Raw genomic sequence first — 15,825 nt, forward strand, 5'->3', positions numbered from 1 at the left:
TTTAATGTCTGAGATACAGTAAACAAGCTTTTACAACCCACAGTTCACATACAGTGTTGAAAAGAACCATTTGGCTTGTGCAATTTTTGTCAGCAAATATTCCTTCTACCAAATATAAACATAGTCCAGGAAGGATTCAGTTTTCTCAATTTTGATATAGAAACATCTCCATATTTTCTTGCATAACAACAGAATAAAAAAAATCTATGCAGTGACTGACAGTTTCTGTCTGCAACAAAATTTTCAGGAAAAATAAAAGCAAACTTTATAAAGGACAAAGATGCACTTGAAATGGCTCAATGCCGAATTACTGCACTACGTACAATGTCAGAGTACGTGTGATACAGAAAGAAGTGCAAATTTGCTTTTAAAGCATGTGGCACTTTTTATTAATGGTTTTGACTGAATATTACATATTATTTATAATTCATAGTGTTGGTCCTATTCATTCACTGACTCTGATTTAAAGAAGTACTTAAGTACATACCTAATGTAAATATTTACATAATCCCACAAAGTCAAATCAGTGTTTTGAACACCTTGTAATGTGAAATCACTTCTGTGCAGGCAAGTGAATAACTCTGTTGCAGGCTTGTATGGTACAGGTCACATGCACTTTAGTAGGTTTCTACAGACTTGTGAATGTCCAGCACTTCTGAAAATCTGAGAACTGCAACCCACAAAAATACATCTGTGCTATTATTACAAGTGTAGAGAATTACAAGATGAATTAACAATAGTTTAAGGTTCTGCACTGCTTTTGATTAACTTGGGATCTAGCATGGAACTCAGGTGGATGGATTTTGGATAATTCCAAAATTTCTTAAAACACTTAACCATTTAAAGATTAGTGAATGGGACTTTTTCCTTGGGAAAAAAAAAAAAAAAAAAACATAAAGGGCAATATGCAGGGGCTGTATAAAGGCATTCTTTTCTGGAGGAGCCACGTGATGGGTTTATCTTCTTTCTATGCTCCTGCATAGAACAAAGCTGGAGTTCCCTGACCTGCACAGCCTGTCACTGGCCTCCAGGCTCATTGCGATGAAGAAGATTAAGGAGGGATTAGGATTTATTTTTTTTAATTTTTCCTCCTGTTCAGTGACAAAGTTCTAACATTTACATAAGGCAACATCAACTGACATTAATTACAGGAGCCTTCTGCTATTGCAGAAGTGCCCTAAAGTTTCCAAGATGGTGTATATTATTACTGAAGAGACTAAAAAAAATTAACAAAATACAATGAACAACTCTGAAGTATCTGCATATAGCATTTGTTGTGTCATTTATCCCTTCCCCCTACTCAAATTCTAGGTCAATTAGATATATAGTTCCCCATTAAGCAGCCTCAAAAGTGACCAGGCATTTTGCCTGCGCTGGTCCTAAAATAACTGTATCAGGGTAATTCATATGTGGATGCTCTTCACTGGTAACACATGTTATATACATGCTGTTTGAGTATGTATTGCTAATTTGAGTTTTTTTGCCTATACAGCCTGATATGTATATACACTAATCATCAGTATTGAAAAACTCCATTGCAGTGGATAAAAACAAGGAGCACAGCTGAGGCTTAGGCCCGACTCAGGCAGAACTAAATCCTATCAAAAATCTACACTTGATGCTCAAATATTTATTTCTCAGTGGCTCCCACTAATTGCCATTTCCGCCTGGCAGTGCATCCTGGGGGGCACACAGCTGCTAAGCCTGACTGCTCCAAATGGAGCTATTTTTGAGTCATCTTCACAGAGGGGAAAAGGTCATTAGAATGATTTTTTTTTTTTTTAAATGAAACAAAGTTTGCAAATGCACACAGAAAGGAAGTAGTACATTTAAGCTTTTGGTCAAAACAGAAAGGGTGTGGTGCAGAGGGGCTGGAGTGAAGAGTAGAGTTTACGTCTCACTGGTGAATAACTTTACATGGGTATCCCAGTATCCATTTTATGTTACTAAAACTAGCAAAACAGTAAGTGATATGGCATCATCTGCTCCTTTAATGCACCCATGGATAATTTACTATTTTCCAGGTCAAGAGGCTGGGGCCAGGATTTCCACCATTAGATAGAATATAAGGCAAATACAGATCCACGGCCAGAGCTGGGGGAAATTTCAGCACCTAAATTCTAACTGTCATTGCAACTAAAGCTTCTCATTTTCTAAAGCTTATCTTAATACACACATCCATAGTCCTTACTCCCTTGTAAGTGTTGTTTCCCAGATGTGCTTATTTTACAAAAACCACACCCACAAACATAAGCTGTCTATAATGCATAGCCTGGCCTTTCAAAGTGAGCTGGTGGTTCAGCCTTGTTGATCATTGGTGTAGATGTGCATGCCTGGGCTCAGAAGCTAGCCATTGGTTAAAATGGGACTGCCCCTACTTTCTTTGGACCTCTCCTGCTGAGTACTTTAATCACCACATTCCAAATAATGTTTATTCTTTCCATCTTCAAAATCAATAAACTCAGTAATCCTGACTAAATTTTTTTTTTTTTTTTAGTACACTAAAGCAGCTGAGATGCAGTGTGCATCTGAAAAGCATCCATTTCAGACACTAGTAGGGGACTGGAAGTAGGATGTGGGTTTGAGATCATTTGGGACTCATCCACCCCAAGTAAGAACTCTGTTCACTAAAATACTGAACAGCAATTTTATTATTAAAGTAATAAGCATAACATTAAAATATTCAAAATAAAATGCTTAAAATTTAAAATGAAATATATGATCCCAAACATAAAATATTGTTCTTTGATATCATGTTCTAAACTGGGTGATTTCTGTCATGGTTTTAGGAGGAAAAATTTCCATAAAAGACAAATTATACTTTCTAGACAGAGATAAGAATTACTCTTCCACCATTAATACAGATACTATTTGTGAACAGTCATACTTGACTTCATATGAAATGAAGCACTAAATTCCAATTTCTTTTAAGACTTAGATCATCAACAAGCATTCCAATAAAGTTACAAACTAGTGTGTGTTACTCACTATGTACAGTTGCACAATATTTAATTATCTTACCTAGTTTCTCGCTTAAGCCATGGGTACATGCACCCTGTCTGTGCCACATACCTTTTTCAGTTTGATGACTCCTTCCTGGGTGTTCTCATCTGTTGTGATGTCGAACAAGTTTCCTCCATCCCCTGGAACTATGTTGTACTCAATTTCTGCATTTTTCCCAAAATCAGGATCCACGGCTCTGATCCTTCCAATAGCAGAACCAACATGGGAGGACTCGGGCACTTTCAAATGGAAGATACCTGTGAGAAAGTGATAAATGTAATTCTTTAGAATTTTTGATAAGGAATGTAGCATATCTGATTAAAAACATGGAGCCTGTGCAAAATCAACAAACTTAAATAATCCAATTAAACGATGAGATCTAAACAACAGATTAGAAGATACGCATGCTTTACCCACCTAACGTGTTAATTTCTTCTACATGCTAGATCCAGACCAATGCAGCTGTAAGGGTCTTAGCAATTCTCTCGCGATATCTGTCTGTCTTTCTATATATTACACATATGGTTGACTAGTTTGATTTAAATTCTACCTGTAGGCAGCATGTTTATATGCATTTTCTTTCTTCTATGTCTAACACAATTTTTAGTATCTGAATTTTTATTTTGTTTGGGAAAAATATGCCTATGCATCTCACAGTAGTTGAAAGGAAAAAAAAATCAACGGAAAAAGGGTTTCCATCCATTACGGTAATGCTCAGTATTGTAATTACACGTGCAACTCCTTGTGAAGGGGGAGATACAAAGAGCGTTGTTTAGGCATCAGCCACCAGAGGGTGCTCGTAGTAAAATTTCAGGGACAAACAAATTTCCAGCTCTGCACACTTTTATTTTCGGCTTATATACTAACAATAGTAATAAAAGTTAAAAACACTCTGAAAAGCACACGCTTTATTAAGAAGCATCACCACTAATGCGTGAGGACAAAATCGTTTCATTCAGGAAAACTGCAATATTGCAAAAGTGCTGGACATACTAATTGAAACAGCTAGACGAAAAGGCCTCGAGTACTTTGAGCCAGCGTTGAGTTCAGTGCCATCCTGAGTCGGCCTCAGTGTATTACATCTTGCCCTTCCTTGCCCCGCCAGCTGCACGTTTCCTTGTCCCAGGCTTCCTCCAGCTCCCTCCCATCAGCAAAGCATCAGCAAAGGCCTTCTCTGCACCCTACCTGCGAGCAGGCAGGAGGACATTTGCTGCTCTTTTTCAGTAGTCCAGCAGGACGGGCACCTGTGACTAGTGGGGTCATGCTGGGGTGACGTTTCCGAGATTTCCCCCAGTAGCAATTCAGTCCCAGGTCCCAGAACACGGCTTTGAGAAGCGGATGACTGTCACGTCCTGCTGCTGAATTAAACAGCAGACTCTGCTCCCTGTTGTTTCCTCCTTACAATGCGAGCAGCATAAGCATTTTCAGCTTCCCAGTATTTCCAGGTGACGAAAAAAATGACATTCACAATGCTGGATTAGGAGGAAACCTGCTTTTTTGTGAGCTGGTAGTTTGGACTGTGTTACCTATATAATTATCTCTTTGATTACCCTGAACAAAATGAACTTTATCTGCTTCCTCTCCCTGCCCATCAGTGTGCAAAGCATATCTGAAGGCAAAGCTTGCTTTATTTGTTTGAGAAAATCCCTGTAAGTAAAGTCTGCTTGTGTCAGATCCGCATTTGGACAATATCATGTATGGCTTTGTAGCATTCATTGATGGAGTGACTAAAGATTGTGTAATTATCTTTTTACCATTTTATTCCAAGAGAATATAATACATGAACCTTTTCATCTTCTTCTTTTTGTTTTAACCACTGGAAAGGAGCACCACAATGTACAATATTATCAAGACTGTGAGTATCCTCAGTTATTTCTTAGTAGTACTTCAATGGCTCTGAGGAAATAATATAATTTTAACAAGGTATGCAGGACACAATCACAAATACTTCTGATATATAATGTCATTTGCATATATGTTTATTACTGGGTCTCTGCTATGCAGGTTTTTCCAAAGAGATGGAAGAAAAAGGATACATGAGGGCTTTGCCTACACTTGAATCTCTTTACATTTCCACAACAGTTCCAGCCCTGGTGCTCACGTCTTTTACAGACACTTACACAGGATCACAGAAATCATTGCTGCAGTGTTTACTCTTTACAGCCACAATTTTGGTGAACATAAAACGTAAGAGCATAAGATTTTTTCTTCATTGCCTAGCTGATATATTCCTAGTGATCTGAAGAGCACTCAGGCTCATTAAAACAAACATTTCTCTATAAACTATTGTACCTGGCTGTAGAGCATATGGGACTTAGATAAGTCAAAGAAACACTACATTACTTATTTCAGATTGTTTAGGCCTGTATCAGTTATTTTCAATGGCTTGGCATTTCATCACTTCCAGAAATTCAACAGCAATAAAGACGGGGTCATTCAGATCAATTTGAAACTCTGAAGTAATCTTCAACTCTGCCAGAGTCAGATCTCTGAAGATGTAGTATGTAATTACAGTGCCGGCCTCCTCCTGTAATAGCACCTTCACAGCATACGGGAACTGCTAATGGTGCTACTTTAACAACATACTTTTGGAATAAAATAAATGAAAACAAATAATGCATATTGTTGCCTGCTCAGGGAAAAACTTCAACAGGATATAATGTATAGCATGAAAACTTTTTTTTATTTTTTTCTTCAGAAAATAGTCTTTGTAAAGAAAAGAGGCCATATATGAAACGTACAAGACAGTTTTGTAGATATTTTTTTTTCTGTTTCCAGAAGACGGTACTTATTGCTGTGGATTTGCTGTGCTAGTTTAGCATTATTCAATTTTTATTGTCCATTTTGCCTATATAGACTACTAGGTCATTTTGCTATGCAGGTGCATTGAAACAAACCTGAGTAACAGTCTTTTGTTCCCAAAGGTCCTGAAAAACTTGTTATCTGCAACTTCTAGGAATGATTGGACAAGAAGCTTGGACAAATATATACAGCAAGTGATTACACTGCTCAAACATTTCTGTCAAATTTTGCAGATTCTCCCATGTGACTTCTCTACTTACAAGATCTTTTCTTCTAGTTCCATAAATCTCTTTTTAACTTGTTTTTTAAGTTTGGTGCTGGCTTTTTAAAGGATGATTGATATGGGATGTACCAAAGGAACAAGCCCTTACTTCCCTCAGACTGCACTAAGAAACTGGACTCTGCAAGTAGTTACACTTCTGCAATTTCAGCAAATTTCATTGCATACATGTCCAAATATTTTTACATATAGGCAAAAAACTGGCAATGCATATTACCTGGTCAAGATTTTTCACTTTGTTACCAAAGAAATCTTAAGAAAAAATAACAAATTTTAAATATTATTTTTAGGGCCAAAGCTCACGTGCCAGTTGACATGCTTAACTTATGCAACATAGCACAATTAAATTTCACCAATACACTACCAAGAATCCAAAACTAGAGAAACCCAGTGATTACATAGCTTAAGACCAGCATTTAGACATTCCCTTACAAATCCCGTGTAGTGCCCTATGTGACTCAAGCTGTGAAACTTGCATGGAGTTTTAGGTTGAGCAGCATCAACGAGGATGATAAAAATAAATGAGTGATGATGCTGTTGAAGCTTTTAGGCTGAAATGACTGATTGGGATTATTACTGAGCCCCAGAAGCATTCAGGAAGCTGAAGTGGAGGTGAACTAACAACTAATACACGCCGCTGCACAGTTTCTAAAATGCAGACAGTTCCAAAGAGCTTAGTGGGAAGAAATCAAAGGTAAGTGACAGGTAATCAGTCATATTGACTGAAATTCAGCACACATTTACAGTTCTTTTGACACAACTAGATTAGTTCTAGTTCTTAAGACTCAAAAGCTGTTCTGGGGCTTGATTTTCACTTACAAAGGTGTTTTTTTGTTTCTCCACACCTGCAGTTTATGGGTATACCATCACTTACCAGAAAGGTTTTCAATTCCGATGAGAATAAGAAATGAAAACCATCATTACATCTCATCAGTAGAACAACCATTAGGAAGTAATCCAGGTTAGCATCTAAGGATGTCAGCTAAATGCATAATGGCCTTCAAGCAAACTGCTGTAAATCTTACCTGAACTTTTTTCTAATCTGTCACTGTATACATACTGAGTGCACATAAGATTATTCTCCCGTTTCTTTGTCTATATATTTTTTAGTTCTTCTTTAAAATACTGCATTGCAATTAATCATGATAACACTTTATAGTTATAGCCTACAGCATTGAAATCCAATCATTTCTTTCTCTTTGATCAAAACCCTTCATCTTTTCTCAGGAAAAAAAAAATTCAATAATGTATAACATTAAAAATTTTGCAAAGCTTAAGATCAAAATTAAGCCAAATTTTTCCTTTAGCAAGAAAACTCACATGAATACTAGAGCAATTGTTAGCTTAAATTACCAAGGCACTTCAGTTTTTATCCTAGGCAGGTCATAAAGGCACTGATTTCTGTCTGTTTTAGGAATAATCCAAAACCAGTAGTTCATGTTTACCTGCCAGTGTTTCAGCAATAGTGTAATAGCCAAAACAAAGGCTACTCTACATGCAGGCAGTATACAGGCATACTTAGTATACTTAACCTGTTACACCAGCTACTGCTAATCAACCTATTGTGGCATCCAATGTGCATGCTTCTAACACAGGGAAGATGTGATAGCACAGCAGTGAGACGTACCAGTGCCCCTCCTCACATGCCCTGCAGAAGGCTGGGAAGAGAAAGGTCGGGCTTTGTCACCTTGTGCTCTGGTACACATCATGCATGACCTGGCATAGGCAGGTAGAACGTTGGTTAGGGCAAGGTTTCTCCCATTGCTGAAAACAGTGCTCTGAACTAGGCTTATGGCTTCATCAGATACAGCATAGCCATTCTTAAAAATACCTCCTTCTCTGCTGTGGGTCCCCAAGTCCACAATTAACATGATCTACATCTCTCTAGACTGTACACTTTTAAAACCTGCTGAGGTCTTGGATATTTAAGGCTCCCCAGTACTTCAAGATAAAATGAATAGAAACAACAGCCCTTTGGAGTCTTATCTTGCCTAAGGTGTGGGTGATCTACATAATGGAGCTTCCCCACAGCTGGCAGCTCCTGAGCCAGGACCCTGCCAACCCCTCAGGTGGGCTAGCAGACTGACTTCCTGAGGCTGTCCTCTTTCCTCCCTAAAGGAAAAGAAAAATCCACTGTACCTGGTATTGCTGTTTTGTGTACTGAAAAAAAAAAATCAGTTTAACCATTTGCTTTTTTTTTTTTTTTCACTGAAAATCTGTGGACAGAAAGCAATCTAAAAACAATCCTCCACGCTTCATAATTCCACAGGGCATACATAATATCCGCCAAGATGGAGCAAGCATTCAGGAAATAGGAAATGCCAGTTATTTTCTGAGCTGAGGACCTTCAGACCCACAGCTTCTTCTTCAAAATAGTGCTGGATGCAGCAAAGACAAAAGAAAGTTCTATTTAAAAGAAAAAGGTAGAAATAATTCTTGAAAAAGTTTTTTTCTGGAGCCAAAGAGCCTGTGGTGTGACTGCTGTAACACCCAGGCATTAATAATGCTTAGTTTTGTTTCACAAATCTTAAATTATCTTCTGCATGATGGCACAGTTTTAATGGGAGGGAAAGAAAATGTTCATTTCTAGAACTTCCTTATGGTTGTAACTAAGGGTTTCTCCTGAATAACATGGAAGTGAACTCTGACACACTGAAGAGACCAAATGAAGATCCTGAGTAACTATTTTTATAATTTTGTTATTGCTATGGAAGAAAGATACCACCATTATTACTTCCCCTTCTGCTCCTTTTGCTCTAAACATGAGCAACAGCTACATGTTTATTTGTGCAGGTCTGACTTTCTCAGTGCATTTATATGCTAGAAGATGTGCTTCCGGGATCTCATAGGACATATAGAGAAAAGTACTTTTAGATGACCAGTTTCATTGTGTATCACCACCAACAAAGAAATGTTCTGCTAATATCCAGTCTACTGTGATTGAGAAATTATTACCAAACAAGAAAAGTCAGTAAAAAAGGTCAAAATAGAAGGAGAACAATAATTTATTTTTTCAGTTTATTCTAGAAGCTTGAATCAAAGGGTCTTTTTAACTAAGTTATATAGTGGTTATAAAGAACTATCAAGGTGTAGAATGATTTACAGATAGAAAAAGTTTTCAGGAGAAAATATTTTCCCTTTTTCAGAATCCCAGCCAGCATGTAATTGGCATTTATCATTTAGGTCTATTGGTAATATTCCAGTGATCACACTGTCACCATGAAATAAATCAATACACTTATTTCCCCTATAAAAATTTTAATTGCATGGTAAATGTGAAATGTTAACATGATAAAAAGTATATTGTTGAAGATGGGACACAGAGTTTGTAATGCTCTGCTTAACATCTCTGCTTCCTTAACATTTTGCAAGAGCTTTTTGGTACTACTCTGGCACAAAAGATAATAACATAATAACACAATTTTACTATAATTCATTCACTCTTAAGAATGTGGTCCAACCATTTACTTTAAGATCTAAGCCAAGTGCTCTAAATCATTGGTACTGGAAGAATCATTTTTCTCTCCATCAAGTAAGGAAATTAGGCCCCTATCTTTTGTCCCCTGAGTCATGCCTAAGTTACATGAATAAATTCATCTAAACAAAATATGTTCCACATCTGTATTACTCAGAAGACTGTTTGTGAAGCTTTTATTTGCACAAAATCATTGGGTGCATCTTCTGCAAATAGTTTTCCCTAAAAAATACATTATTTTTCTTCACCAAGTTGGCAGAGGCTAAAGCAGAAAATGTTTATTTTTAAAGATAAAAATGAGAAATCTTGTAATACAAGTACAAAATAGATTATCATTCTTTGTTTTAGGTTTTGGTTTACTATGTGCAGTTTCCTTGAAATATTTGTGATTTAATGTGTGATATAGACCAAAAAGTAATGATACAATGGGATGGCAATTGGTATCATGCTTGATGTCTCTTATACTTTATAATCACAGAATCGTAGAATCCCAGAATGGTTTGAGTTGGAAGGGACCTTAAGGATCATCCAGTTCCAATCCCCTGCCATGGGCAGGGACACCTCCCAACAGACCAGGTTGCCCAAAGCCCCATCCAGCCTGGCCTTGAACACCTCCAGGGATGGGGCATCCACATCTTCTCTGGGCAGCCTGTGCCAGTGCCTCACCACCTTCAGAGTAAATAATTTCTTCCTTGTATTTAGTTTAAATCTCTTTGATTTTAAAGCCATTCCCCCTTGTCTTATCCCTACCCTCCCTGACAGAGTCCCTCACCAGCTTTCCTGTAGAACCCTTTAGGTATTGGAAGGCTGCTATAAGATCTCCCTGGAGTCTTCTCCAGGCTGAACAACCCCAACTCCCTCAGCCTGTCTTCATAGGACAGGTGCTCCAGCCTTCTCATCATCCTTTTGGACCTCCTGTGGACCTATTCCATGAAGTCTATGTCTTTCCTACAGCACATATACTCAATTTAGTAAAACTGATATTTAAAGCTTTCAATTTAAGTGCTTGAAGGTGTGACCTCTACATAAATACGGTTCCATTTGCAAGGAACTCTGTGGATGGTCAGTGTTAATTTATAGATAACACTCTTGGGAGTTTTAGCAATTATGTTCATAACATCAACAAATTTGCTGTGGAAACTACTGAGAAAAAAATAATGGTCTTGAATTTGAATGAAAACTTTTAGAAGGGTTTCTCTAGAGTATTTCTGTTATTTTCTTTTTATTTTTATAGATTTAGTTATGCAAAAATTAAACTAAACATGTATTTTGGTCTCAGATACTCATTGGCTTTCATTTTTATATAGAAAAGAGAGTTTCAGAACAGCTTGGTATCTACAGCTCCTGCTGCTGTCAATAGGAACCTCTGAACTGTTGCAAGTGCTTTAGGGGCATCTCATTTCATGCTTTTACAAGGAGTAAACACTCCTGAAAATCTGATGACAACTATGGTTGTTAGGTATTCCTGAAAATCATGAGCCTAAGCTACTGTGATGATAATTAGATAATTACGTTTCACTTCACATTGCACTGTAGCCTCTAAATTTTCAGGAAAAAAAAAAAAACCTCACCATAGTTAGAAGCAGAAAGGCAGTGTTGATTTCTTACTTGGACATAAGGCCTCAGGGAAACAGACAGATGCTGCTAGACAAGATAGTGACGGAGCAAGTGACACTGTCATCTGCAAGTCACTTTGCAACCAATTCTTCATGCATTGCAAGGCGACCCCACACTGTTACATCTGTAGCCCTGGCTACTCTTCAGTATCAAAGAGCAAGTGGAGATGCATAATGTTTTTGAGCAGTTCCAAGTTTACCATAGATAATTTCATTCGTTGCATCTAAATACTTTCTGTGTTTTGAATGAATAATTTCTTCCCTACTCCCCACAGAAAACACACAGGGGTGGAATAAATATTGTGATTCCTGCCAAACATTGTTGAATTTCTATGAACCATATTTGTTTACACCTTCTATACAGAAAGCAGCAGATGTAAAATTCAATTATTAATGATAATAATCTACTATGATGATAATGATGTGTTTAAAAATAATTAACCCATAAATCTTGCTGTTAATGATCAATTACCACTTAATCCTAATGATAAGGAGAAAATAAATTGGATAAATGCAGACTAACAGGAGAATTTTATAAGCGGTATATAATATTTAACTTCTAATCACTGTTGTGCTCATTTGTTTTTCTTGGACTATTTCTTACTGTGCCGTCAGAGCATTACATTTTACCCATTGACGAATTTTATATATATATATATATATATATATATTTAATTGGTTATGGAATAATACCAAGACATAGCTATATTTGTTTACTTGCTCTGCTTTGCAGCTGAGGGTTCAATCATTCTCATTGAGAGCTTTGAAGAGGTTTTATTTCATTCAGTCAGTACTCCAAACAGTCCACTAGCCTTTACAAGTTATGCATTCTTCAGAAAGTTAAAAAAATCAGTGACAGTATAAGTGTAGAAGACATAATTAAGAATTTAATGTTTTGAGATTCTATGGTAACTCAATATTTAATTCTCGGTTTTATTATATTATTATTTTTTTAATATTATGCCTTAGTTGTTTTGTTTTGTTTGGGTTTTTCTTTGGTTTGTTTGTTTTCTGTCATCATTCAGTCTCAAACAAATGCTTCTCTCGTGAAGATACTTTATGATCAAGATCATGCAACAGTGACAGCTACCAAAACAAAAGAGCTTTATAGGGAGCTTTTACTAAGGATGCATCCACTTTCTGGGGCAAATCTACTCTTAGTGAAAGTGCTTGAAGAATTCTGATGTGGAAAGGAATAAGAAAAAAAAATAAGAGAAAGTTGGCAAAAATATAAACAGAAATTGAACTTTGTGTTAACTCATTCCTTATGTTGCACACACACAAATAGCAACAGATGCCTGCAAACTGTCAGGTGCTATGTCTAAAGGGAAGCTGCATGGACTTGATTGCAAATCACAACCTCAAAAAAGCTACAACTGCACAAAGAAATTTCATTTACCTAGCTATATTCTGTGGCCCAGAAGCTAGCTGGTATAGAATGGCCTATTTCTATGCTATTAAATTCTCTTACCCACACCAAAATAGGTCAGTTTCGTGGAAAGGGATTTCAGAGAAAAGTTCCTCATCTATGCTAATGCCCCTAAAAGCCCTGAGAAAGCTTTTCTGAGAAAGCTTTATGTGATGCTGGCCAAAACTGTGCCAGGGACTGTCCTAATGTCCTTATCAGTATGGACGATTTATATGTTCAGGAGCCCTCCCTGACACCCTCACATCTCTTTAAGTCTTCAGTGTGAAACAAAATGATCTGTTGTGTACCTTATTCTCTTAGTCTAAGTAAAAATGTCTATTCGTACTGATTATGTGGTAGTGTAGTCATTTGTATGATTAGCCGGCAAGCGTGGTTAACACAGGTGGGTCAAATAGAAAGAGGATGAAAGCATCACTGTGATAACAGTGCAGTGGACATACCAAGCACAATGGAGATATAAAGAGGGATGGTTATAACCCATGATCTCAGTACAGCAAAATGCGGAAAGACTCAAAGCTGGAAGTGGCAGCTTCTAGGATAAAGGAATTTATTCTTTAACAAAGGATAATTATGTCAGCTGCATTATTAGGGAGTTAAAACAAAAACAAAAAACACTTGGGGAGGAGAAGGAGGTGGCCATGCTGTAGTTGTAAGATGAAAATGTGATGAAGTATTAATTTGTGCCTTAGGATAAGGCAGACAAGAGTGCATGCTGAATATTAGGATAAATAAGGCAAGGAGGAAAGAGAAAGACAGAGGAGGGGGAGATGGAGAACCCAATAGTACAGAGGTATGTGATGTGGAAGGAAGCTGGATCAAAGAGGAATTACCCTAAGTCCTCCTCTGATTCGTCTAAGAGCACTGTGCAAATCCTGGTCTGCCGGCATTTATTCATGCACTCAGTCATGCTATTTGACTATTGCTTTGCTGGTGTTAGGGCTGTAGTCAAGTGACTTGCTGGTATTACAATCCAAAATCATAATGACCACTGCATGGCTGCTGTTTTCATGATCAGTTTATGATTGCACAGGCCTGTTTCTGGATCCTTTGCATTGCCGCACTGCTGTCTTCCATCACATCTTGAAATGGTTGAGTAAAAGATATGTTCATGCAGTGTTAGTTCATTCACTGGTAAATGGAAATCAGACTTGTTTAATATTTTCTGACCAGACATTAAAGATTTAAGCTTGGTTTACAAAACCAAGCTGTTGCTAACCCATTTATGCCTTATGGCATAGGGGTTAAAAAATTAACAGCAGATTGAGTAGACCAGGATTCAATCTTCACTCCCTTTCTGATTCAAAACAAGGTCTCACTTGGTCTACTACGTAATCGCTGCCTAGAGGCTAGTCTGCAATGAGTCTACCTGTAATGTATAAATAGTTACCATTTGATATAAAATGTCATCAGTTGCCAGAACTGAATTAGAGCATCTTGTCTGCTTTGCAAATTCCTTAATCAATGTAAGATAGACTCATTTTCATTTTTAGAGCCAATGAAGGTACAAGTGTTGTATACTAAGCTCAGCTTTTAACAGGACTGTCAGAGAAAGCCATATTTCCCTATCTAAAATGTCTGATTTATTACTGGGAGTGATCTGCATTGTATTGTTTTGAAATCTTTAAAAACATATCGTCTGAGCAACTTCTGTCTTATAGGCCACTCATCCAAAACAGTGGGTTATAAGATTTTTTATTTTCTGCCTGTGACCTTTTACTTGCAGTCTGCACCTGAGCCCAATTTTATAGCAAAATCTGAGGCAAGATTGGTACAAAGCCACATGAATGCAATCTGCCACATTTAGTTTACTGAGAGAAAAAAAATGACATGCGCTAAGTAGTGTGTGTGCAATTTCTGCGGTGCACTAGGTTTCCTAGAGATAATTGAATATATATATATATATATAAATGACTATGATAAGAGTTTTCAATCCATATGCATGCTTAACTATGCACAGGCAGGCTATTCCAAGTTCAGCACTTGAATTTCTTTTCTTCCAGAATATTTCTGTAGTGTTTAATACTTGGAAGTAAATGTATTAAAATATTCCACTTTTTTTTTTTTTTTTAAAGAGAAAATAGAACAAGATAACATTTCATCTAGATAATAGAACATTCAAGTAGCACACAAAGGTTACATAACTAAGCAAAAAAAAAAAAAGTTCATTTTTATAAAGATGTTTTTTTCTTGCAGTGCAATTCCTGAAATTGTATCAATAAAGGATATTTCTTTCCTGGTCCATGAATTGTCTTTTTTGCTGACTTTTGTATTTAAGATTTTTTTTCCTTTGATGTCTCCATTGGAGAATTTAATTAATTATGTGAAATGCATTGTACTGGCCATTCTTGAAATCCAAATCCAACTAGCTACAAACTTTCTACAGTATTGACAGGCAGATGATGTGCAAGGTCCTACGACTGATCCTGCAACCTTGCCTTATTTAAGATGTCCTTACCAGAAAGATGAATAGTTGAATTTCTATTTTCAAGCATGTTAGCATTTCTGGAAATCTGCCATACTCTTTTATGCAAACTAGATGGATTTCTTCAGGATGCTTTTGGAAAGACCAACGATAGCAAAAAAATGGCCCTTGTGTAACTAGTCATTGCTCTGCGGCTTTTGAAACATTTTGAATGGGATTTCCAAACAGCCTTGAGAAGACGATGTCTTTTGAGAATCAGAGAGGTGCTTTTTCCTTTCCTTTCCTTTCCTTTCCTTTCCTTTCCTTTCCTTTCCTTTCCTTTCCTTTCCTTTCCTTTCCTTTCCTTTCCTTTCCTTTCCTTTCCTTTCCTTTCCTTTCCTTTCCTTTCCTTTCCTTTCCTTTCCTTTCCTTTCCTTTCCTTTCCTTTCCTTTCCTTTCCTTTCCTTTCCTTCCCTTCCCTTCCCTTCCCTTCCCTTCCCTTCCCTTCCCTTCCCTTCCCTTCCCTTCCCTTCCCTTCCCTTCCCTTCCCTTCCCTTCCCTTCCCTTCCCTTCCCTTCCCTTCCCTTCCCTTCCCTTCCCTTCCCTTCCCTTCCCTTCCCTTCCCTTCCTTCCCTTCCCTTCCCTTCCCTTCCCTTCCCTTCCCTTCCCTTCCCTTCCCTTCCCTTCCCTTCCCTTCCCTTCCCTTCCCTTCCCTTCCCTTTCTTTTCCTTTCCTTTCTTTTCCAAAAAAAGTCAAGATGTGCACAGGCAGACAAAATTCAAGTATCATGTCCAAACCTTAATTCATTTAACTTCCATT

General features: G+C 37.4%; 2 protein-coding genes across 26 annotated transcripts in view; one reads left to right on the forward strand and one right to left on the reverse strand.

Moving 5' to 3' along the window:
- LOC308189761 (uncharacterized protein) overlaps positions 1-15,825 on the forward strand; it is a 595,077-nt gene that overhangs the window by 571,886 nt on the left and 7,366 nt on the right. For all 3 annotated transcript variants that reach the window (XR_013946580.1, XR_013946581.1, XR_013946582.1), the window contains one exon: positions 2,498-2,611. The gene's annotated coding sequence lies outside the window, so the exon portion shown is untranslated. The remainder of the gene's footprint in view (positions 1-2,497; positions 2,612-15,825) is intronic.
- Positions 1-15,825, reverse strand: part of CDH12 (cadherin 12) — a 573,314-nt gene that overhangs the window by 44,880 nt on the left and 512,609 nt on the right. For all 23 annotated transcript variants that reach the window (XM_080580164.1, XM_080580163.1, XM_080580177.1 and 20 more), the window contains one exon: positions 3,073-3,260. In XM_080580164.1, the coding sequence (XP_080436290.1) occupies positions 3,073-3,260 (188 nt within the window). The remainder of the gene's footprint in view (positions 1-3,072; positions 3,261-15,825) is intronic.

This window comes from Anser brachyrhynchus, assembly GCF_964034855.1.
Source record: "Anser brachyrhynchus genome assembly, chromosome: 2".
NCBI lineage: Eukaryota > Metazoa > Chordata > Aves > Anseriformes > Anatidae > Anser > Anser brachyrhynchus.